This window comes from Genypterus blacodes, unplaced genomic scaffold (genome assembly GCF_046128005.1).
Source record: "Genypterus blacodes isolate CSIRO-AG114 ecotype Tasmania unplaced genomic scaffold, CSIRO-AGI_Gbla_v1 ptg000093l_1, whole genome shotgun sequence".
NCBI classification, from domain to species: domain Eukaryota; kingdom Metazoa; phylum Chordata; class Actinopteri; order Ophidiiformes; family Ophidiidae; genus Genypterus; species Genypterus blacodes.
The window spans coordinates 2,395,823-2,419,454 of record NW_027466897.1 but is presented as its reverse complement, the minus strand read 5'-3'; the positions used below and the strand labels follow the sequence as shown (position 1 = coordinate 2,419,454).

The 23,632-nt window shown below is 44.9% G+C and overlaps 1 protein-coding gene across 1 annotated transcript; it reads right to left on the bottom strand.

Moving 5' to 3' along the window:
• Positions 1 to 49: 49 nt before the first annotated feature.
• Positions 50 to 21,350, bottom strand: wnt10a (wingless-type MMTV integration site family, member 10a). Its single transcript, XM_076159217.1, is given in 6 exon segments — positions 50 to 2,820; positions 2,822 to 2,867; positions 2,936 to 3,111; positions 13,850 to 14,223; positions 19,189 to 19,454; positions 20,849 to 21,350. Coding segments are annotated over 6 exon segments (1,203 nt in total). The 5' UTR covers positions 20,911 to 21,350; the 3' UTR covers positions 50 to 2,541.
• Positions 21,351 to 23,632: the final 2,282 nt, after the last annotated feature.

The following is a 23,632-nucleotide window of genomic DNA, read 5'->3' as shown; positions in this document are numbered from 1 at the left end:
ATAGGAATTAGGTCGTCATCACAAACAGCACTGAAAATAAATAAAATAGAAAAATAATGTGAAATCTGCAATGGAGAAAGTATATGGAAGCTTTTTCTTCTTATCTTTAAAAAATAACCATAATATTAAAAAAAGATAATTTGATGATTTGACCTCCAGCATAACTACCAACAAATGAAAACAGATAGTGGGCTTAAAAATGTTCCTGCTGTATTTGATATTAAAACCTCTGAGGTAAACTGATAAATGTTCTGTACCGCGACTTTGGATTACGTCATCACTATAGTATGCTGACAGTGGCTGACTCATAACAAAATAAACATAAAACTGTTTATTTCTTACCCAAAATGAACGACTTTCATGTATTTGATTATTTGGATCACATTAAAGCCCCTTTCATTATTATGGCCTTTCTTTATTGTCTTACAAATATTAAGTTATCCACAAAAATAAAATAACTTAATAACCATATTAAAACATACAAAATACATAAATGTACATACATTACATTTAAGACATAAAAATACATATTGTATATATCCCCCAGATACCTCCTGGACACAATTCTGCATGTGCAAACTACATATTATCTGAATCAAAATAATCTGTGTCAAAATACAAAATACCAGAAACGTAACTCCATATTTTTTGCTCTGCTTAAAACAGAGAACAGAAATAAATTACACCGATAAGAAACTTCGCTTGCAGAAGTGAAGTCGAGATCAAATATGATCTTCCAAATGTGCATAGGCAGAAATAGATCCACTTTGTTCTTTATACGGTTTGAAGCTGATATGCAAATGTCCTCCGTTTCACACTCGACGTGATCCGAACACATCGGAGAAACGTGAAAGCAGGCGGGTGACGTGATATTCTGGTGAGATGCTTACAGTGTGGCACACAGCACGTTACATCACAAAACAGGAAACACTGATTGATTACAGTTAATGATTGTTTATAGAGTGAAGAACTGGAACTTGCTTGTGTGCGTTTATTTTCCTGAGCCACTTTGAAGTTTATTGAACATTTTGTACAGTTGTTACCATTTTCATGACTGTATCCTGCATATGCACAATGCGGTACAGTTCAGATGAAATCCGAGTGCACCTATTTGTTGAATGAGCGTCTATTATGAATGGATTGTGACAGGATATGGGAAGTTACATTATACAGCACACACACACACACACACACACAACACAAAGACCATATGGTCTGCTTTGGAAAAGGTGAACTCAGAACAACGTGTCTGCATTGTGTTCAGGGGGGGGTTACAAACATTTTTTGCACTTTGCTCAGTGCAGTAAGCAGAGTGGTGACATCACACCTACATGCATAATCGAGATGTGGCCTTAGCTTTGGCTTGACTAAACTTGGCAGTTCTCTCCGACTGCTTTCCTGACGTGATGATACAATATTACATTTGTGTTGTGCTCCTGATCTGTCCACCATCTTCTTATCCTCTCTGCTTATGTCACAGCAGAGACTCTGACACCGGTCATGTGTAGGCAGCCTTACACAGGTGTAGTGCCTTAGATTCCTGTATTTGAACATGATTTATATTTACCGCAACATTGTTTTGCTTCATTACAAGGTGAGGAGATGTTGATGGTTGTGAGGGCCGGACGAAGAATCTCCAGAAGCAGCACCAACATTCAGACCTTCAGTCTTTGGACTTGCTTAAGGTTCAGTCGCTCCACTTCATCCTTCCTCCTTTCCACACTTTAATATCAATGGTCCAGTCTGCGTTTACTGGCTTGTCACCATCATGTGTTCTTGTATTTATGAAGTGATGTCATCTGCATACAGCATCATAATGTCCACCGATGCATTTGTTGTGTCAGTTAAGCACTGTCAGTCAAGACGTGTCACATGGCTGTTTAAGCTCTAAATTATGGTTATGTTGATGGTTGAAAGATGTATGAAGTTTCAAAAATTAGTTTCGATATAATTAAGCAGATGTTTTCAACTAGTTTTCAAATGATATGGTTATTAAAGTGTGAGGGAAGCCTATGATGAGATACAGATCTGAGTCATTACCCAGTCACCACTCCTGTGAAGCATTTTGGTTTCGGTTCCATATGAGATCTATTGATTACTGTAACCGCCGCCTTGTGGCAGTAGTTGTTGCTGAAACAATTCAAAGTCATTGTTGTTTACAGAAACCCGATTGAATGAGAGTAATCAAACATTTACAGCTTGTTTCTCTGTCATAACTTTGTTTGGGAGCCTAAAGGATTTTACGTGAAGCTCAAAATCCCTTTGTCTGGTGGCGACAGCAGCGACATCCAGGCGCCCTGCACAGTCTTTATTGACATGTACGTCTGTGTGTCTGTCTGTCTGTCCACTGACACGACTGCTTCACTCTATCCCTGCTCTTCTGCTGTGTCAAAAAAAAAACAGCAGTCCATCGCAAAAAGGAAAGGGGGGGGGGAACATAATTACAGTCATATCCCCCCTCCAAATGAACAGTCACAATTAGAAAAGGTCTGCATTGCTTTTTTTGTCTCGATCAAGTACAGTCTCTTGATGTGTATTTCTTCATTTGCAAACGCTGACCCACTCTGTTATCCTGCATTCCTCGCACACCACGTAGCAGCACCAGTGAAACTTGCAGTTGCATCGTTCGTTCCGCGTCTGCTGCAGGATGTTGTGGCCTCTCCCGCAGCACAGACTCTCACAGTTGTCCATGCCCGGGCTGGTCTTGTTGCAGATGCGGCCCTGCGTGCCCGCCGAGTCCGATCCCAGGTCCCGTTCGCAGAAATCGGGCGACTTTTCGAAGTAGACCAGTTCGTTGACGCTTGGCCTCCGGCGGTGCATGTGATGGTGGTTGTGGTGGTTGCTCTGGTGATTGTGGTGGTGATGGTGGTGGTGGTGGTTGTGGTGGTTATGGTGGTTGTGGTGGCCGTTGTGATGGCCGTTGTGGTTGGAGTGGTCGAGCTGTCCGGTGTTACGGTTGTGAGCCTTGATAAGCGTGGCGATGTGGAAGCGCTCTTTAAGGATGGACCCGACCACCCGGAACTCCGGGGTGACCTGCCAGCAGGTTTTCAGCTGGCAGCTCCCGGACGTCCCGTGGCACTTGCATTTCCTCCTCATGTGGTCAAGCACCACCTAACGAGACAGAGAGGGAGAGTGGGAGGCGAGCGTGGGTGGGAGAGTGACAGCAGGAGAAAAAGAAAGGGAGGGATCGGGAGAAAGAAAGAGGAGGAGGATTAATGACGCTCTTGATAACCGGGTGCATTTGAAGTTGAAGATGCAGGGCATTGCAGGAAAACATGTCATAACTCATTCTGCCTTTGATACAGTCTTATAAAACACTTTGGTATTTCACATGTTCCTTCTTCTAGGTAAGCTGTATACCTCTGAGGTTCTAATAAATTGTCTGAATGACACATAACTCCCCGAAGAAATATCGGTCCCGCACTTTCTGATCCAGGTGGTCCGACTCTCAGCCTGTTGTCAAACACGCTCGTATCAAATAACACTGATGGATGCAGGTATTACCCAAACAGACTGCGGTGTCGTTATTCATCTTTTGGCATCCACTAATGACTCCAAGTATGACCCACATGTAGCAGCACATTAGGCTTCAGACCACTGTGGTATTTACATATTTTCACATAATGGTTTAATGGAGGAGAATGAAGTGGAGGGACCGACCAGGTTCTATATGCTACAGCCTGGGTCACCATGAAGGCCTTGTTCAGTCTGTGTGTGTGTGTGTGTGTGTGTGTGTGTGTGTGTGTGTGTGTGTGTGTGTGTGTGTGTGTGTGTGTGTGTGTGTGTGTGTGTGTGTGTGTGATCACTCGTTTGATCTCCCTCTCACACGTCCATCCCCATCCCACTGGCTTGAGCCCATACCGCCAAAGTTTCCCCCCAGGCTTCAGTCTGCATGTGTGTGTAAGTTTGAGTTGTGTGTGTGTGTTTGTCAGTCATCACCAGGTCTAAACTTTAAGATCCAATTACCAACAGGAACACCAGGCCACCCATAGTACTGACAGATGCTGCTGCTGCCGCCCCTATCAGCACACACACACACACATGCACGCACACACAGAAATCCTGCACACTTGCACAGCTACGCACTTCCCCAAGCACCTTGGATTCAAAAAATGGTGGCAGTTTACATGCACAAACACACACACAAAGAGAGAGAGAGAGAGAGAGAGAGAGAGAGAGAGAGAGAGAGAGAGAGAGAGAGAGAGAGAGAGAGAGAGAGAGAGAGAGAGAGAGAGAGAGAGAGAGACAGAGACAGAGACAGAGAGAGAGACAGAGACAGAGACAGAGAGAGAGACCTTGCAACATCTGGTCATCTCTTCAAGGGTTGAGACAGAAATGGAAGAGTTACTAGTCAACTACTCAGCTACACTGGTCAAGTTTGCAGTGTGTGTGTGCTGTGCGTGTTTAAGTCTGTGTGTTCATGTGTATGATTGTTTATGCCGGTGGGTGAGCGTGTGTGTGTGTGGGCATAGAGGAATTTTTTTGCATAGTCGCTTCTGTGAAACTGTACAACTAGAATCTCATTCACTGGGTGGACGGAGACAGAGACAGAGAGAGAGAGAAAGAGAGAGAGAGATACAAACAGATATTTTCCCTTCCCGGTTTGGTTCCTTCTTTCTTGAAAGGAGGCAGAGCAGAGTTGTTGAAGGAGTTCTGGTTTGTGTGCTGTGGCTTTTCCAATCCGCACAGAAGCAAAAAAGAAAGGAAAAGAAACACGCTCCCTTGTTCCGGATGCATGAATGAATGGAGCGGTGGAAGAAAGAATGAAACGGTGATAAATGGAGCCACTTGACTCATCCGTTTGGAACGAACGAGCATAAAAGCAGAGCGAAGGGAAAACACTTCTGTTCTGCCACCGAGCCAAAACTAATACTGATCACTCATAAGAGATCGCCGCTACAAAGCGAGCAGGAGGAAGGAGAGAAAGACACACTGCTCTGATTTACAAGCTGTGCAATCTCCATTATGCAAGTGTTCTTTCTTATTTAGATACATCTATAAAGGCTTTAGGGTTATCCAAATCCATTAGGACTCCTTAGGAAAGTGGAATGTTGCAGCGAAAAACATCTTAAATCCATCTCCCTGCTCTGTAATAACATTTGAGGCAGAAGAATGCAAAACATTTCACGTTCTTGGTTTGTTATTATGCGTTTTTTGGAGAAAGACGTCAGAGTAATTTGGGATAAACACGGTTCGCCTGTTACTGAGAGTGCAGAAGAGAAAGCTGTGATCAGCGGTGAAGACTTACTACAGACTGTAAGGAAGTGTTTGTACACAACATTATAACCCCTCATGCAGCACTTGCGCTAGGCTTCGTATTGCAGCGTTCCGTTTCTGCGTGCAGGGGCGCCGAAAACCCAGAATCACAAACCTGCTGCCCTTAAACACACAGCGCGGCCTGTAATCATGAAACCCGCCAACCCACTTCAACCTTAAAGGCATAAACGGACCTCAGCATCATAATTGCATCCATATTGCTACTGTTTAAAAGGTACATTCTGAAGAGGCCCCGGCTTCAAAGGACAATAAAACAACAAAATAGCTGAAAAGACAGAAGAAAGAAGAGAAAAATGTAAAAGCTGCATTCTGGGAGATTAGGAGCCACGATGCATTAAACAAAGTCGCTTTGTAATGGAGCAGAACGTCAATATCCAGTATCATTGCCTTGAACCAAAGCTTATTTACAGTGGCGGTGATGCATGTTAACCGTCTGGAGTCCTATGTTTGTTTGCAACATTTCTTTTTCATTGAGTTTGGCTTTCAATCGCCGTTTCAAAAGTTAAATTCCACGCAGCAGAGTTCCGATCTTATCGCCTGAACCCTTCATCTGTGGCTTATTGAGGTCTCCTCAGGTAAAGCCGATGAAGAGATAAAAGGTAATAATAATTTTCTGGTTCATCTCCGTTCTCCCTCATTGGGCTCGGGGCTGTGTCTGCGTGAAACAAAGCACAGAGAGGAAGAGAGCGAAAAAACAGGACAGATGAATGCGTCTGTCTGTTATTTGCTCTGTTTACTAAATTTGGCTTTGACTACTGAGGACGATGAGAGACAAACTGACGCGGTAATTTATTGTCGCTCCGTGTGGGACAGGAACCCAAAACGCAGATCCTGAGAACAAGCCCCCGGACATTCGGGGCTGGAAGAGGAAGGGCGGTGCGGCTGAAGGGCGGCTATGAATGAGGAGCTGAGGGGAAGCGCTGGGGATGACAGGGGGGCGGAGATGATTGTCACATTATTTATTCACCGTCTCTCTGCCACTTCCAGGCTCAGTGTGGGTCGAGCTGATACGGCATCTCGCCTCAGTCATCACCTTCTGCCGCTATCAGCCGTAGATTACACTCCCACCAGTAATCTGATCTAATCTATCATCAGATTAGATCCTCTCGGTGTGGAAATATGCAAATAATGTAGATCTGATCCAACACCTGGCTCAGCTTCAACAACATCTATGGCTTCACTTGAATACAGTTTGCAAAGCTTATTAAAAGTGATAGTGATGCATGTTGGCTGTCTGGACTCCAAAGTTATTTATCGCACATTTATTGTTCATTGAGTTTGGCTTTAAAAAGTGTATAATTCAAGACATTCTTCCATCCATTTGAGTCATGTGATCATGCGGATCACACACACACACACACACACACACACACACACACACACACACACACACACACACACACACACACACACACACACACACACACACACACACACACACACACACACACACACACACACACACACACACACACACACACACACACACACACACGGCCTGTGGACAACAACAGTGTTGTTTGTCTCTTTGAGGACTGGCAGAATTTGTTTTTCTGTCTAATAAAGTATTTTATGTGGCAAATGAAAGCCTAATGAAATGAAAAACAAAACATCAGAGTGACGAGGGGTAAGGACCCACAGTGCCAAATGGTTCCCCATGTTAAACAAGAGAACAGCATTTAGCATTAAAGTAAATCATTCTGACAACATGTCACCAGATGAAATGTGCTGTTCCATCAGCCATACACACACACACACACGCACACGCACGCACGCTCAGGCTGATCTAACCGGTTCAAACTCATTGGCGGATCACAGTTACAAACACACATCTTGCACGTTTTAATTGGCTCACAGAGAGAGAGACAGAAGCAGCTATAAAACAGCCCCGCACTGAGATCAAATAAGACATGTTGGTGGCAGATTAGGACTGCAGGCGACATAATCAGTAAAATGGGAAAAATAAAAAATAGTGGACTACTGTGCAACAGAGGAAAAACTCCCATTTCCTATTATTAAATGTATTTTCACAACAATATACAGTATATATATATATATATGAATTTAAGTGCATGGATGTTAAACTCCCAACTCTCCCAAATGTCAGGTAAGTGCTGTCCATTAAATTCAAGCATTTTGGATCTGTGAACTTTAACACAGTGTAACAAGTGTGTTTGCCCTTAAGCAACACCTGCTAATTGATAATTATTCTGTGGAAAAACAAGCGTAATGGACCTGTTTATCATGAGCCTCATCCCAGTGACAGCAGCATGGCAAAGGTGAAAGCGCTACAAACCTTTTGCTACCAGACCAACTGGATTGTAAGATCAGGCTGAGTAATTGATGACTCAGCGTTTATGCACAAATCCTGTGCCGAAGCTGTGCAGAAGGAGAGAAACAACATAAATCTCATAAATGTAGAGTGAGAGAGACGCCGAAACAAGTCGGTGTTTGTCCCTGTTGACTCTGAAGCGTTGAGCGTTCCGGGAATCCCGCGTCAGAACAAAGCCACACTGCTCGTCAAATATACGATCCATATCTCTGATTGATCTTTTTATCATGTGTGCGTCTGTCGGAGAGCGAGACGGAAATCAGTGCGGAGAAATAAACAAATAATGAAAAGGAGACAGATGGACTTTGAATAGCTCGGGGTGAAGTCGTTCCTAATTTTACTCTAAAAGTGTTCAGTCTGAGGCTCGGCAAGTTGAGCAACTCCATTTCCAGTCTTGACAAGTTACATTTGACGGTAATATTCTATCGTGTTCGCTGCATGTAGCCAGCGTCCCAATCCCTGTTTAATCACCATTAATTATTTTGGGGGGGAAATCCTAATCTAGCGCCTGTCTGTCCCCGCAGCAGACCAGTTAACAACAGGAACGCTCCCTGTGCTGACTGGAGTGTGTGTGTGTGTCCCCTCCCTCCCTCCCTCCCTCCACCCCCTCCGGGTTCAAAGAGCGTCTGCTAAAAGACCTTTAAAGCCGAGCAGAAAGCCACGACGATATCAAAGCTCACAAACAAATCCCACAGCAGCACATTAAGCCCAGACATCACTTTAAACAAATCAAACGCCTCGCATCAAACGAGCAGCAGAGCATACGCAGACAAACGCACACGCGCACAATCGCACGCAGTTACCTAACAAACACACGCTGTGCAAGAGCTGCTATATGGTGTGTGTGTGTATGGTATTTACTCACTGTTAATTATACACAATGTCCACAGATCTCATTTAGAGCCTCTAATAAAACGTTATTACCAGCATAAGCACTTCCACCTGCTGAGCTTTTACTATGAAACGTTTGCCTCTGTTGTATATTTATGTCTGCGTGTGTGTGAGTGTGTGTGTGTGTCTGAGAGAAAAAGACGGAAGATAGCGGTGGAGTGAGCCGTCTGTGCACTGTATATGTGCACGTAATGTGTGTGTGTGTGTGTGTGTGTGTGTGGTGGGTCAGATCAAATGCTTCCCTCTCGGCACCGTCAGGACTCTGGAATGCGCCGCACACCACTGATGGTATAAAATGGCCTCGGAGGAGAACAGGACTAACCCCACGCTAATGTGGCTATTTTTGATCAAACACACTTTTCTTTTTGTGTGGGTTCTGACTCAGTGAATTAACGTGAACGAGCCTCTGCAGAGCGGTTTCTTATTGCTCAAGGGTTAAATGGAAGCATTAAGGATCTGGCAATCCCTCTAATGCTCGGATTTATCAAGCTGGCGGAGCCCTGATCGGGAGTCACCACGGTCCAAATCAACACACACACACACACACACACACACACACACACACACACACACACACACACACACACACACACACACACACACACACACACACACACACACACACACACACACACACACACACACACACACACACACACACACACACAGTTTCTATAGGGTCCTGTCTTAACGATCTGCAGGTGTGTATCATGAGCCGCAGGTGTCTCTGATAGAGATTGACGACAGGTGTGTGTGTGTGTGCGGCTTCTGCACAGTCACAACAGTCGAAGGGTTTCAGGTGATTACTAGCTCCTTTATTTTGCCTGCCACCGCTGAATCGCTGATGATTTATGAATAATAATACAACAGATAAAGTCAAATAGTGGACATAAATTAATGTCAGCTCTCAAGTTAAATATGATGTGTAAATCTCACTCTCCTCATACTTTTACTCCAATACACATGGTACTCATACTTCTTATATATTCCTAAAACTGCAGAATCCTATTTATGCAGTCTGTCCTGACTGAAAAGGATCCATCCAAGCCCCAAACCTTTAAATCCTAAAATGGCAAAAAATGACAACCTGGTGATTGTGATGATGCAACATGCCGGCTTTACCTGTTAAATAAATTTAGATTAAGATCAGTTGGTGTCCGATCCCGATGCACCGCTCTGATGTGAGGCCCTGATGATGAGTTGGGACTCTTCTTCCAGCTCCTCTGCAGACTGCACAGGCAGCTTTGTCACCACCTGGCTAATGAACTGACAGGACTCAACAGAGACCTGGCACGGCGCCGCTGACTGTGCTACGCGAAACGCAGGAACCTGGGCCAAGCGTTTGTTTTGAGGTGTGCGTTTCTAAATGATTGAGCTTAGAGGAAAACCTGGGAGATGAACTTTACTGGCCCAGTTAAATGTTTCCGTGTTACAAGCAGCCAGCAGTAAACATCATAGCAGTCAGACTGCTCCTACCAACTACTGCGCCGTGTGTTGGTTCAATTACTATTAACGACACCCCTGGAGGTAAGTACGACACACAAAGCAAAGGTGTGTGTGTGAAATCCGTATTGAAAGCACATTGAGGGCAGATTTCTTAAGACTTAATGAATTATGTGAGAATAAATAAAAGCCGAAACATTTTAAACTGAATCGTCAATCAATCACTGTCAGCTAAATAATCTTTATGAATAAGGATCGTGTCCGTTTGTGTCCTGTGATGGAGACGCAGACAGACAATCAGGATGACTTAGGGCCAGAGAGAGGAAGAATGTGCATTTGCATCCCCGAGTTTATTCTCCGCACTCATAGATCACCATGACATCAGTCATTTACAAACGTCATTACGTGTGCTTATCTCAGCTGTCAGTATGGCCTGAGGAACACAGCTGGCCTGCTCATGGAGCTGGGAGGAGAATGGGTACGTGTTGCACACTGGGCCGGGAAAGGGAGGCACAAGTGTCAAGTTGAGCTACAAAAGCCTCCGGAATAAGTCTCATGAGGTAGTGCTGTTAGAATATTAGACTATTGGTGGATTTGACCTTGTAAAATGTTTAGATAAAAAAAAAAAGAGGATTATTTTCCTTCTCAACTTCAAAAAGAAGGAGAAGAAAGCTACAAAGGGCCTGGTTGCACCGGTGAAATATTAATTTTATGTTGTCGATAAATTACGCCCCTGGTTTATTTGCTCCCTCTGCGTGTACATGTTTCTGTAGCGGCCCGTGTTAATAGAGGAGCTGGAAGAGGAGGAGGAGGGAGGGAGGGAGGGAAGGGGGGGGGGGGTTGGGGGTGGAGGGAAGGAAGGGCGAATCTCTTTCTACTTTCCGCCTCCCGTGTTTGAAGTCTAAAATCTTTTGCAGGGTTTTAAACATCTGTTTCCAAACTGCCAGCAGCCACTAATTAGGGCTAAAAACAAGACGGGACGTCGTGAGAACCCTGGGGTGGGCATGAGGCGACATGCACACCCCGCGCAAAACACACCACCACATTCCTGCGCTTAAAGACTACTGCTCTGAGGGGGGGGGGGTAGTGGCGGGGTCGGTAGGCATTATTTGGAGGCCACACCTGTCAGTCTGTTTGATTGTGTATGTGTGTGTGCGGTGCGCGCATGTGTTTTGAATGTGTGTGTGTGTGTGTGTGTGTGTGTGTGTGTGTGTGTGTGTGTGTGTGTGTGTGTGTGTGTGTGTGTGTGTGTGGCGAGATCTTAAAAGGGTTTTGTTGGGGCTTTCTATACCATTTGAAGTCATCAAGGTGCAATGTGTTCTATAACAGGTCTGCAGTGACTCATGCCTCTCTCTCTCCCTCTCTCTCCGTGTCTCCCTCCCTCTCTCTCCCTCCGATCGGGCGAAACCGTCTCCAGCTTTGAACCCTGCTTTCGGGTCAACAGAGGTCATCCCGCTCGTGTCAGGAGTGCTCGACATCATTTGGTCGCGATCAAATAAAAAAGCTGCTTCTTTGATGTAGAGGAGAACTTTGAGTCAAACATCATAACTTCTGGAAACATCAAAGTGTGTCTTTTTAGCTGGGATGCATACATTTGGTCAGAGCAGAGGGCACGTTGTTCGCCAGGCGGGAAATTAGTAGCTTGAACGGAGAAATTTATTGTGAGGAATTTGAGAGCCAATATTTAGTCATTCTGCGTATCCTTAACAGTAAGGTTGAGTAGCAGTAGTTAAAGATTTATAATGTTATTCTATTCTTTAAGTTTGAAGGGTGCAATTATTCTGATGTTTGAAGTTCTTTCATGGCGCTGAACCTGTACAGATTTCTTCATGTTTCTACTCTCTACTCCTAATCTCCATTCTTGTAACAAAGTCCCAGTTTAAACAAATGGATTTCTTGCCAGACGCTCGTCTTTGTTTCCATAGCTTTTCATAACGCATCAAATTTGAATGTTTCCTCACCCAAACTCAGCTGCTTCCAAACAGGTCTTTGGCAAAAACAGCACAGAAACCTGATTCAGCCTCTTGTCTCTGTGACTTTACTACCATCTGACAGAAATTGCTTCTGAACATGAGCTGTGGCGTTCATCCCGGCCAAACTTTTGACGGAGAATCGTTTAATATGATGTATAACAACATGTAATCATGGTTATCCCTGTTGTACAATGGAAATGGCACATCTCTTTGTATATATTAAGACTAATTGGTGTCTGGATCATACTTGAGCTGACAGGCTATTATTTAAAATCAACTGCTTCTGACTTTGCTACATTGATATATGCCCATGTTCACATGCAATATAAAAACCAGCTTGTCTTTTTCTAAGGGATAATTAGCAGATGAACACGACTTCAACAACTGTTGTTACAACTCTTTCCTATCTAATTCACATTATTATGCAGTTTAACCCCCAGCAACAAAGCGAACTGAAAGGGTGAATTTACTCTTTGCATTTGTGCGATCTGTATTGTTCAGGTGGGGAGGAATGCAGAGGAATGTCAGGTGAACAAGCACACTGGGTCACCCACACTGACAATGATGCCAATAATTGGCAATAGGTATAAATGCTTCACCCTGCTGCAGGAGGACACACGCAAGAAGACATTGATCAGTCAGGAGCAAACATGATCAAACAGGAGACATACTTGCATGTGGGACACTGTGAAAGCTGTCAATGTTACGCTGTGGTCAAGTGAATACAAAGCAGAGCACAGACCTACTGTGACCCTCCCTGTTACCACATTTCACTGCTTTTACTCCAGAGACGGATGAGTCTCCTGTCCTGGGATCCGAGGGGGATTGCTCTGATGTCATACCAACCCCCACCCAGAGTAGACTCCCAAATCAACAGTGCTGATTGGGACTTTATGTCACTTGTCCGCCCTGCTGCGTCCACTGTCCTGCCGTCCCTGAGCTGTGCTGACGCGCTCCACATTTGTGTTTTGTCTGCATAATCAAGGAAACCAGAAGTAAACTGATGGAGAGATACAGGCCCAAATTGCTCAGAAGGAAATGGGGAACAATGAGCAATTTACGAGTGCTTCTTGTCTCTGTTCCCTGGAAACCGTCAGGGCTCATCACTGTCATTTACATCTCTGTTTGGCTCTGCCCGAGGCAGCAGACTGCAGGGAACTACAGGTAGTCAAGAGGAATACAACTGGCTCAAGGGTAAGTGGTCAGCACACCCAGCACATATTTGACCTTTTTAACCTAAAGATACCAAAACAAGTATGCCAAGGGTGTCTTTGTACGTAACGATTACTACAGGAAGACAAGGGATACCAAACTGTGCCTATAGATAAATGACAGAAAAGCAAATTCATGGCCCTTGTGTACATATGGCTCTATGTTAAAGTGATTTATTCCTACTGGGTCTTTTGTACGGTAGATTGTTTGTGTTTTCCTTACTTTCCATACTCATCATCCTATTGGTTGGCTCCAGGTAAAGGTCATAATCCCATTTTGGCCTTAATCACAGTTTTACTGCATGTAAATAAAGTTTCTCTGTGTGAAATGTTTCTATGGTTAAAGGTTTGAATAAGTCATCAAAAGTCAATGAAGGCCCGACCATTACAGACAAGTGAGCAGCTGTGAAATGAGTTATGGTTAATCCCAAAGGTTATGCATGAAGCCAACCCTAACACATGCAGGAAATCCCCATTGTTGTGGTCTTAACTAATATGCAGACTTCTTTGGGGAGAGATCAAGAGGTCAAGCTCCCTCTGAGCGCTTAAGTAGATGAAATTGAGCCTGAAATGCGCTGTGTTTCACACCGTTCGTGGGGTTCGTAGGAGTCTGAGCTGACTGTCAAGTTCACACGAAATTCATGTTCTGTTCCACAGGGAGTGAGTTCGGTCTCCAGGTTTCTGAAATACTACAAATAATGTGACCCCCCCTCCCCACTCACCTGTCTCCCGACTCTGTTATTATGTAGCCTCATTCGGGCGTGGATGTCCTTGTAGGTCTCTCGGGCGTCCAGGAAGTCCCGCGAGAACTTCTCTCCAAATTCCACGTCGGGACTGCAGCCGCCCCACTCCCAGGAGTCCTGCGGTCCCGGCAGGTCGGCGGGGAAATGCTCCATGACCCCGTGCACCATGCCCTTCCCCCGGTGGATGGCCTCCAGTTGCAGGCGGTGCAGCTTGATGCGAAAGGCCTCCTCGTCGCCGCGTCGCTTCTCGTCGCAGCCGCAAGCCTTGAGCTTCCCCATGGAGCAGGCGTTGGCCACCGCGTGCACCACGCCGGCCGCAGCGATGGCGTAGGCGAAAGCGCTCTCTCGAAAACCTGCAGGAGAGGAAGAACGGAAGCTGTGACTAATTCCTTTAGAACCCGAAGATTCATGACTTCACCTGAGAAACATTTTGACTGAGCTGACACGCTTCTTCACTGCTGCGTCCAAAATGACATAAGTGTTACCTGAAAACCTTAGTTAAGATGACACAAGGATTAAATCAGCATTAAGAAATGTGCCAGGTTATCTTTAACCCTTTCACGCCTGCCCGCTTGCCCTTTGCTGCATCGTTGGATCAATGAAAAGTCATTTTTTTGTTTGTTTTGCTTGTACGTTGAGACAAAACCTGCTGAATCCAGAGATTTCTGTTGCCGATCTTGATTGAAAGGTGCTGATAAATGTTAATAGATAAAAGAGCATTTCCATCTGATGTCATGTTGCATGGTGGAATGTAGCAGCATACAGCCTCAATGAAGTGCGAGAACACACACAAACACACAGAATCCAAAGGTGCTATTTTCATTAGTTTTTCGTGTCTTGAGGAAACATTTGGAGGAAACTCGGCTCTCCAAGGGTTAAGAAGCTGTTTGTGAGCGTTATAAGCCAGAGTTCGTGTGAAGTATCTGCAATTTTTCAGTGACCTGCAGGCAGAACATACCAGCGTGCAAGTGTCATAAAGCTGTGAGGTGAAGTGAGAAGATTAGCCGGCAGATGAAGCAGAATGGATGATGTGATGACATTTGTTTGATAAGAATCCAGATTGTAATTGCGAATACTGAGTGCTGTGGAAAAGTTGAACATATTTACTGGTGCATGTGTCATTTCTATTTCTACCCACATTTAGCTTGAGAAACAACATACACATCACAATTAAACTGTTGCTGCAAAACAGGAAACAACTTGAGGATGTAAAGTTATTTTTCCATTAGAAACATGTGGCACGGTGCGTAACAAGCTGCACTTTAGGGCTGTGTTGGCTCATATATTGTAAATTATGGTGTCGTTAGATAAGGATACACACATACAGTACATATTTATATGAAAACACACAAACTCCCATAAAAGCAGGAGAAACATCTGGGAAAACAGCAATTAGGTGTTCCAAACACTTGCCTTACTGCATCTCTGTGGACCAGCTGAGAGTGAACAGACCCTCACCACTCCCATCAGAGGACCCACAGAGGCCGCACACACACATACACACTCCTACTAAACACGCTGCTGCTGCTGCTTCTTCTTCTTCTTCTTCTTCTTCTACTGCTGCTGCTGCTTACATTCAACATACGCTGCTGTATGACTCAATGAGCAGCTGAGAACCTGCATCCCGTCTGTCTCCACACGCGGTTTAGAGCTTTCAGCAGAGTCCTTCACTTTGTGTTTTCACTCCAGCGCGTGCGATCGGTTTTCCTTGTTCGGCGGCAGGATTACTCAAAACATTCCGGCACTGATTTGATAAAACCTGGTTACAGAATGAGACTCGGGCCGGGGAAGAGTCCACACGGGGACAGGAATTCCAAAACTGACGAACATCGTGTTTGAAAATGCTCTATGTAAAATAATAAATGAATAAAATCAGATATATATTAAGATATATGGTTAAACAGAGGGTTCACTAATGGAACAGATGCTGCTGATTGAGCTTACCCAATCAGATTGTTTTGAGGTTGAGCTTTGGGAGGTGTGCACAGCGGCACATCGCAAAATCGTAAATGCGGGTTTGGAACCGACGTAAGCGATGTAATGTGCATGTTTATGTTAGAAAAGCTGCGTTTATGTGCCCGGCTGCTGTGGATCTTTGCCATATAATCACCTCAGTTTGGCGTAAAAGGGCGACAGCACGGTTTAAACGTCTACAGGCACGACTCTATACGGTCCTGTCTCCTCTGCACCAAGTCTCTAAAGTCTCTAAACTCGCTGCTGTAGTTCATCTCACTGCCAACTGGTGTAGAAAACGGTGAGGATTATAATGGAAACTTGTAAAGAATACATGAAAAGAAACCACTTAAGACTCCATAGCACGCTGACTTGGAAACGGGAAATGAGTCCGACTGCTTGTTGGAGTCAAATAAAACGCGATTAACAGGCTGCCGCCGCCCCTTTGAGCAATGCACGATGCTATGAACCTTCTTTGGTAACTTCTTATTGTTTTGTTTTGGTGACGTGCAACTGTAGGAGATTCTCCTGTGAAAGTTGTGACATCTTCCACCTTAGCTGTCAGAAGATATAGACCAACTCTAAAAATAGCTTTGAATCTGATTCGTCACCTAACAAACTTTGAGCTCATACCTCTGCCAAGACCAGACAAGCTGAGACAAACATCTGTCGTGTTGTGCTTTTTCCACCGTGGACGTTTGTGGTGGGACTCATGTCATCCTCGGGGAGAACATGGAAGCAGAGAAGAAGGGACCAAGGCCGGGACGGGGATCTGAGCCCAGGACCAACAGTGTGCGTCACAGTATACACGGACACTGATCATAATCTATTGATAAAGTAAAGTAGTCATAGTACTTAAAAAGTACTTAACCAAATGGAACACAAGTTCTTTGGGTTGTTTTGGGGTTCGGACGCATTTTTTAATAGTATCTAATCATCTTGTGTTCGGACTCCACTGAGTTCTGTCCACGAGTCTGTTTCGGATCAAGGGTCCCAAAAAAAGTCTACAAACTAAACCCATGCAAACGGCGCAATTGACTCACTAACTCCCTCATTCACTCAGTCACCATGTTGCCGCGGCTCTGGGGTGGGGGCGGGACGAGCACTTAGCACATTCTCCTACATGGAAACGCTGTTTCAGCTCTCGCGCCGCGGTGAGACGAGCCCGGTGCTGCTCTGCGACGCGGGGCAGGCCGGAAAAGACGACGGAGCAAATCAATCTAACAAATAATTCACCGGCTGTGGCACGCCCGGCTGAACTGATGGCAGAGGAAGTGGCAAAATGAATTAAAGATTGAAAGGAAACTGTCACTTTGGGTTACAGAAACCCACTAAACAGGTTTATGCGTTTGCCGCCGAGAGTTGGGAAAGTGCTGAGAGCAAATTCACAAGCACTCGCACTGGCAACGGGGAGTAAAAAGCATTAGGAGAGAGAGAGAGAGAGGGAGAGAGAGGGGGGGGAGAGACTTATCTCCCCCGCCACATTTTCAGACAAACATTTTCAGAACCCATCAGCAGAGGGATACAGGAGATCCCATCGGCATCTCCAAGCAGTAAAGATTTGACACCCAAACAAGCACACAGTGGGTGTGTGGGGTGGGGGTGGGGGGTGTTTAGGGATATCCTCCTCCTTCATGGGGACAGATTAAAGGAGCATCTTAATGATTTAATCCAAGTTCGCCGCTTTAAAGTAGTTGCCAGAGAGTTTGAAACAGGTGCGGTTGCTTCCTGGCAGAGCAGCGTTCACACCGCCAACAGGGATTTCAACCGCGACACTTTTCATGAGTTGATGTTGTTTCAAAGGCGAATCCAAGCCTTGATTGTGATTAAAGTTGTTTGGGGGGTTAAATACTTAAGTACACACAAAGCCTTTTTGTGATATGATGCGATTTGTTTTTTCCTGCGTTGATCTAGGAGGAAATCTAGTGTTAATCTAAATAACCACACTTTATTCACGCTTGTGAACACGTCTCACCAGATAACCGAGCGGTGTCCGTTTGTAGCCGCCGCCGCACGCCGTAACAGTGACAGCACGTCAGCATGTATCATTACTATTTATTTCGTTTCTGTGATGTGTGACTAATCAACATGTAACAGATGAGTCGTCTGATTTTAGCGGTTTGGAGTTTCGGCACCCAAGGCAAAGCGGGGAAGCCAGACAACACGCAAAACTGCCTCAACTAATAATGACAAACAGCCTCTCAGAGACTCAGTGAAGAGTGAAAGGAAGCAGCACGTGACAGCAGGTTTATAGTTTATCTATAGAAAGCTTTGATACTTTCTACGACGGCAATTTTGGTTCATTTCTCCGGGGATTCCGGCCTGAATTTGGATCTAAATCAAGTTTGAGTGCAAAGTCATTGATACAGGAAATATAAAGAAGTAAGTGCACCTTCCAATGATAGATAAATGAAATTTTGGGAGAAATTAAAAGTACCAAAGCTGGAATTACTAACAGGTGAATGAGTTAATTAATGGGTTGATTTATTAACTCTCCAGTAATAAAGTGATTTGTTTCATGTGTGTTTAATGTGCTTTGTTTACATAATTGTTAACGTGTTCATGCAAAGTTGACTGAAAATTCACAATAAAGTGTAAAAGTCAAATTCAAGTAATCAATTGCCCATTATTCTATACAGCCCTTGGAACTCAGACAGGGATGTAATAGAATAAGAAAACCATAAAGATACAAACTTTAAAGGTTCAAAGTGTCATAGAGAAACATCCTGCAGGGACAGTGAACATATTTGTACGGTATAACTTTTGTAGAGGCTGTTTCTGTGTGGGTCCAATCTACACACTACAGCTCTACTACAGACCCGGTCAGTGAACGCCACACATCACTAAAAATGTTTACAAAAAAATTATGTAAACTCTGTCAATCTTCAAACTTCGGGGACTTTCTGCTGCGTGACTCGGTGACATTGAAAATGATCTAAAGTGAATACTTCTAGGAGCCACAGGAGCTTTGTGCTGCGTGCGTGTGTGTCGTCAGGCTGCTCTGGAACAGATGCCATTCATGCGTTATAACCCGAGCTGAGTCTATCTGAAGGCATCGCTAAACTAAAGATCCCCTTTTATCCAATTGTGTCTGACCCGCTAAGCTCCAGTCGTGACAAAGCTTCAGAGGAAACTGATCTGCTCCAGCTTTGGTAATCTGGAGGTGACTAAGTGCTTTTCAACTTAGCTGCTCTTTTGTACGTCCCATTGACGAGCTAGTGCGGCTGATAGTCAGACGCTGAGAGTCACGAGACATCTGCAGAGCTTCATTCTTGTCAGAGGACATTCGAGACCTGCATCTATGGGGAAACTGATCTCTTTTGATGATTGCTTTTCTTTTTTGTAATAATGTCTATAAAACTGACCTCTTTTAAACACCACGCTGTCATAGGGTATCTTGTTCCTGGTCTCCAGGCTGGAGCAGTTCCACCGGTGCCCTCTGAACTGGTGCTGGCACTCGTGGATGGCGATCTGGATCCCCTGGATGGCCGAGGCCGTCACGTCGGGGTTTCGCATGCACACCTCCAGCTGGCGCCGCGTCAGCCCCGGCAGCGTCAGACACACCGTGTTGGCGTTCAGGATGGGCTCCATGTGGGGGATCTTCAGGCCCAGGATGTCGTTGGCGTCTACCCTGCAATGGAGCACAAGGAGCGCTTTGGTTATTGATGAGTCAGCCAGGTGTGAAATGGTCCCTCGTAAAAATTAAAAAGTCTAGTTTAGACAAGTTGCAGTGATTCTTTGGTGTATCACAGTGGCAAACAAAAACAGAGCTTGGCCCCCGCTGTAGATAATGACGCCCATAAAACCTTCATCATACAGTTAACTGCAGTAAAACATCTCCAGATGGTTCTGCAAAAGGGAAAATCCATCCTCGTATCATTTTCTTTACACTGTTTTCAGCTCGTGAATGTGCAAAAGTTCCTGCCAAACTAAAAGGAGAAAAAACAAAAACAAACCACTGACTTCTGACATTTAAAGACGCCTGGAATGGAAGACACGGCGTCCCCAGAGTGATGGACTCACTTCACCTCTCTGACATTATTACTTTAAATTTCGGTTCTGCCAAAACGTTTCACTTGCGCTCAAAGTTGCCTCTTGTTGTCTGTGTTAAATCAGGCCGACCGTGATGATGAAACACTAACAGCCCGTAAGTGACATGTTCTTTGATCTCTTTGCTCTTAGGTGTGTCCCTGTGCTGTTTCTGCTGCAGATCAATCACCTTTAGAGCAGTGATTGATCCGTTAACAGCAGGTCAGAGCTCTTTCTACTTCAGTTAACAGGAAAAACACAGGCTGAGTTGACGACCCTGAGAGATGAAAGACGCAGAGCTCTTTTCTTCTCATTATCATTAGGACATAAACACACATCTGCACGGCTGAGTGTTTGTGTCACCCAGAGGCACAACTGCACACGGACTGAGCAGCAGCAGCATGCATATCTGCCCACACGTGCGAGGAGATACTGTAATACACACACACAGGCTCAAACAGGTACACACACAGACATGCACGCACAGATACAAACGCACAGGCAGGAGAGTTTGTCACAAACATCGGCTGCAACTTTGCAAACTTGTTTCCTCTCTCACAGCGTGTCAGCATCGGCACAAACACTGACAAGTCTCAGCAACATCTCAGGCTCAGCCTGATGTGATCGATTCACCCTCAAATCTGTGCCACAGCCTCCTGCTGTCCTACTTTCTGTTTATCTTTACATTTGGCTTACATGACCTGAGTGTCTTTGTCATTCCAGTTAGGCTTCAGTTTCTCTGTATCTACCTGTTGTGTTTGCAGATTTAGTGGACGAACTGCAACTGTTCAACAACTTTCTCACCAAAGAACAACTTGATTTAAATGACTTATTTCCTTTTTTTTTTATTGTAGGTTGTGTTTGCATGCATGAATGAATGTGCCAAGTAATAACAATGCATGATTTATAGCCTATCATTATAAATCTTGGCACCTTAACTCAAGTAGTTAAGTGTTGTATAATGTCTCCAAACCTTATTAAAGTGGGTGAACTCACCTTTTACCCAATAGACAGATGACTAGACTGATGCAGGTCAGTCTGAGGAGCCACAGATCCATGATGGGACTTTGATGTTTGAAAGTTGGATGATTGAGAGTCAAATATATTCCACTTTAAAAGAAAAATAAAGTACTAAAAAAAAAAAAAAATAGGAAGTAGGGGAGTCTGGGGGGTCAGGTCAGGTCCAGTGGGCTCTGGTGGGGTCAGTATTGGGGGGGTGACAGGTCCCGGTAAGCCCCCGGAGATCCAGATGTGTCAGGCGGCGTCTCATTCAAGCCAAAGTTTCATGGAGCACTGAACGCAGCAGGAGACATGTGGAGGTGGACTGTCCCGCGCGCATCCGTACGCATCTCCGCCGAGAACGAAGAAGTAACATCCGAGTTATGGAGGAGGGGAGGAGAGGAGGACAGGGACAGACAAGGACAGACAGGACAAGACAGATAGAGAGACAGAGAGAGAGGGACACACACGTGCGGAGGACAGAGCGGCCAGAGTGGAGTCTGCTCCTCCAGCAGCGGCGCGGCTCGGCTGCTCTACACTCCTCCGCGCTGCGCCGGCCCACTTCACTGCGTCACCCGGGGAGGAAGAAGAGGAGAGAGCGGCCGGGGAAGAAGGTCAAGTGGGCTCGTCAACGCGAGGATAGAGATCCAGCCGAGATAAGGAGAGAGCACGGAGACTAGTGAGGAAGAGGGTGGTGGAGGAGGAGGAGGAGGACCCGGTGGTGAGGAGGAGGAAGAGGAGGGGGAGGAGGAGGAGGGGTTGGTGGTTGGTTCAAGTGTGTTTGGCGATGGAAGTTGATTAAGACTGAAGCAATCGATGATCAGAAAGTCAGGTGGGTAAAGGTCAAGAGGTTATCTGGGCTGTCTTCCTGTTGCAGGGCGGCTCTGCTCTGCAGGTGGGAAAGGTGCGTTTAAGGGATGAGAACAAAGTGGTTAAGGAGGCCCTGCACAAGGGTTAGTTAGTTAGTTAGTTAGTTAGTATGAAACTTCCTAGAGGGCGGGGCAGCATCTTGGTTACAGATCTTTGAAAATAATTCTCTTCATATTGGGAGATGTGATGTTTTTCAATCTTGGGCTTCTTCTAATAAAAGACACCAAATCTTAATTTAGAGAATGAAAATACAGATTATTTATGCAGCATGGTCCCGATATTTAGCAGCATCAGCATCTCTAACAGTTTAAAGAGTAAGAAGCTAATTATTATTTACAGTATGATGGTTTGTTGTTTCCCTTTCGTTCAGTGTATTATTAGAATAAGATAATAATAATAAAGAATAACTTTAAGATTGAGTCTAATCACGTTGAACAAAAATTATGAAATTAAGGTATTTTTCTTTTATTTCTTTTTCTTCCAGTTCAACAGTTCAGTTCCAAAGCTTATTGTTCTCTATAAATACAAACACATATATGTTATAATTGTCTCTGTCTCTGTGTAACTTGTGCCTCTGTGTCGCAGCCTTTAATCTTTTGATTTAAAAGGCCATAAAGTATAACAGAACGCTGTCTCTCTCCCTGATGAAGGCCACATGATATCACTCATCTCGCTACTTTACGAGCAGCTTAGAATAAAGATTCAGATTCAGAAAACCACAAATAAAGAGCTTTTCCCCACAAGACGACAGGAACCAACATTCTACAAGTGTGAAGTCACCAGAGAGCCGTAAAAGAACACGACGGAGTTCAGCGTTCAGACGCTATTAAGTCGCCTCGCACAAATTTAGAAGATCAGGGTCAGAATCCCACATCAAGTTCTCATCTCGCCGCCTCCATCGACACGCTGAGCTTCATTATGTCACGGCATCTGTAAGGACGGAGGCTTGTTAGTCGTGTTTGTGGTTTTGTGATTTGAAGCTAGGAGCTGTGTTGCATGTCATCCCCGTCGCTCGCCCTCTCGCTCCCTCTCTCTCTGTCTCCGTGTCTCCGTCTCGTCCTGAATCAGAGCTCTCCGCAAAACGTGACTCGCGCGTGACTCCGAATCCAAAACCGAACCCAAAAAGAGCAGAGCCGTTTTTAAAAATGTAAGACGGAGGAAGTCCTGTAAACTAAATTACACAAAAGGTGTTAAGATGCTGAGTTTAATTAGTGTAAAACAGCCCGGGAAGGGGCTTTGATGTGGCCGACGAGTCAGAGGGAGGCGAGGCTGAGCTGGAGAGTGGAAGTTGAAGGAGCTGCTGCGGTGAGAGGAAGCCCAGTCAGGCCCGCGGAAGTCTGGCCACTTTGTTTTTAATGGAATCATCTTTAACCTGTAAATGTGCTGTTTGGGGAACATAAATCCCTGCGGCGTGCAATCACCTTCACCACTGATTCACTCACTGTTGCAGCAGCAGCGGTGGCGGTGGCGTCTCCCTCTCTTTTCATTCCAGATGTTCAGCTCCATGTTTCACTGGAATTGGAAAAACACTTTATTGGCTTTCTGTTTTGCTGAGCGGGAGAAGCAGCGATGTATTAAATTCAGAATTTGGTGTAATTATGACCGGGAGCACTATTTGGCATGTGTGAAACAGCTGAATAGAGGGCTCATGTGGCTGCATCACACAGATCACTGCAGAACTGCTATAAAGCAAATACATAAAGTAAGTAAGCTTTGGTTTGGTTTGGTTTAATGAGATGACATCACCACAGTTTAGGATGAAGGATGGAGATCATTGATACTTCTAGAGTCACACTCACTGTAATCACCACATTTACATTAGTTAGTGATGACAACGTATTTAAATATACATGTGAAACAATTCATTATCTTTTCATCGCCTCTTTGTTAAATGAGAAGGACAAGTTTAGA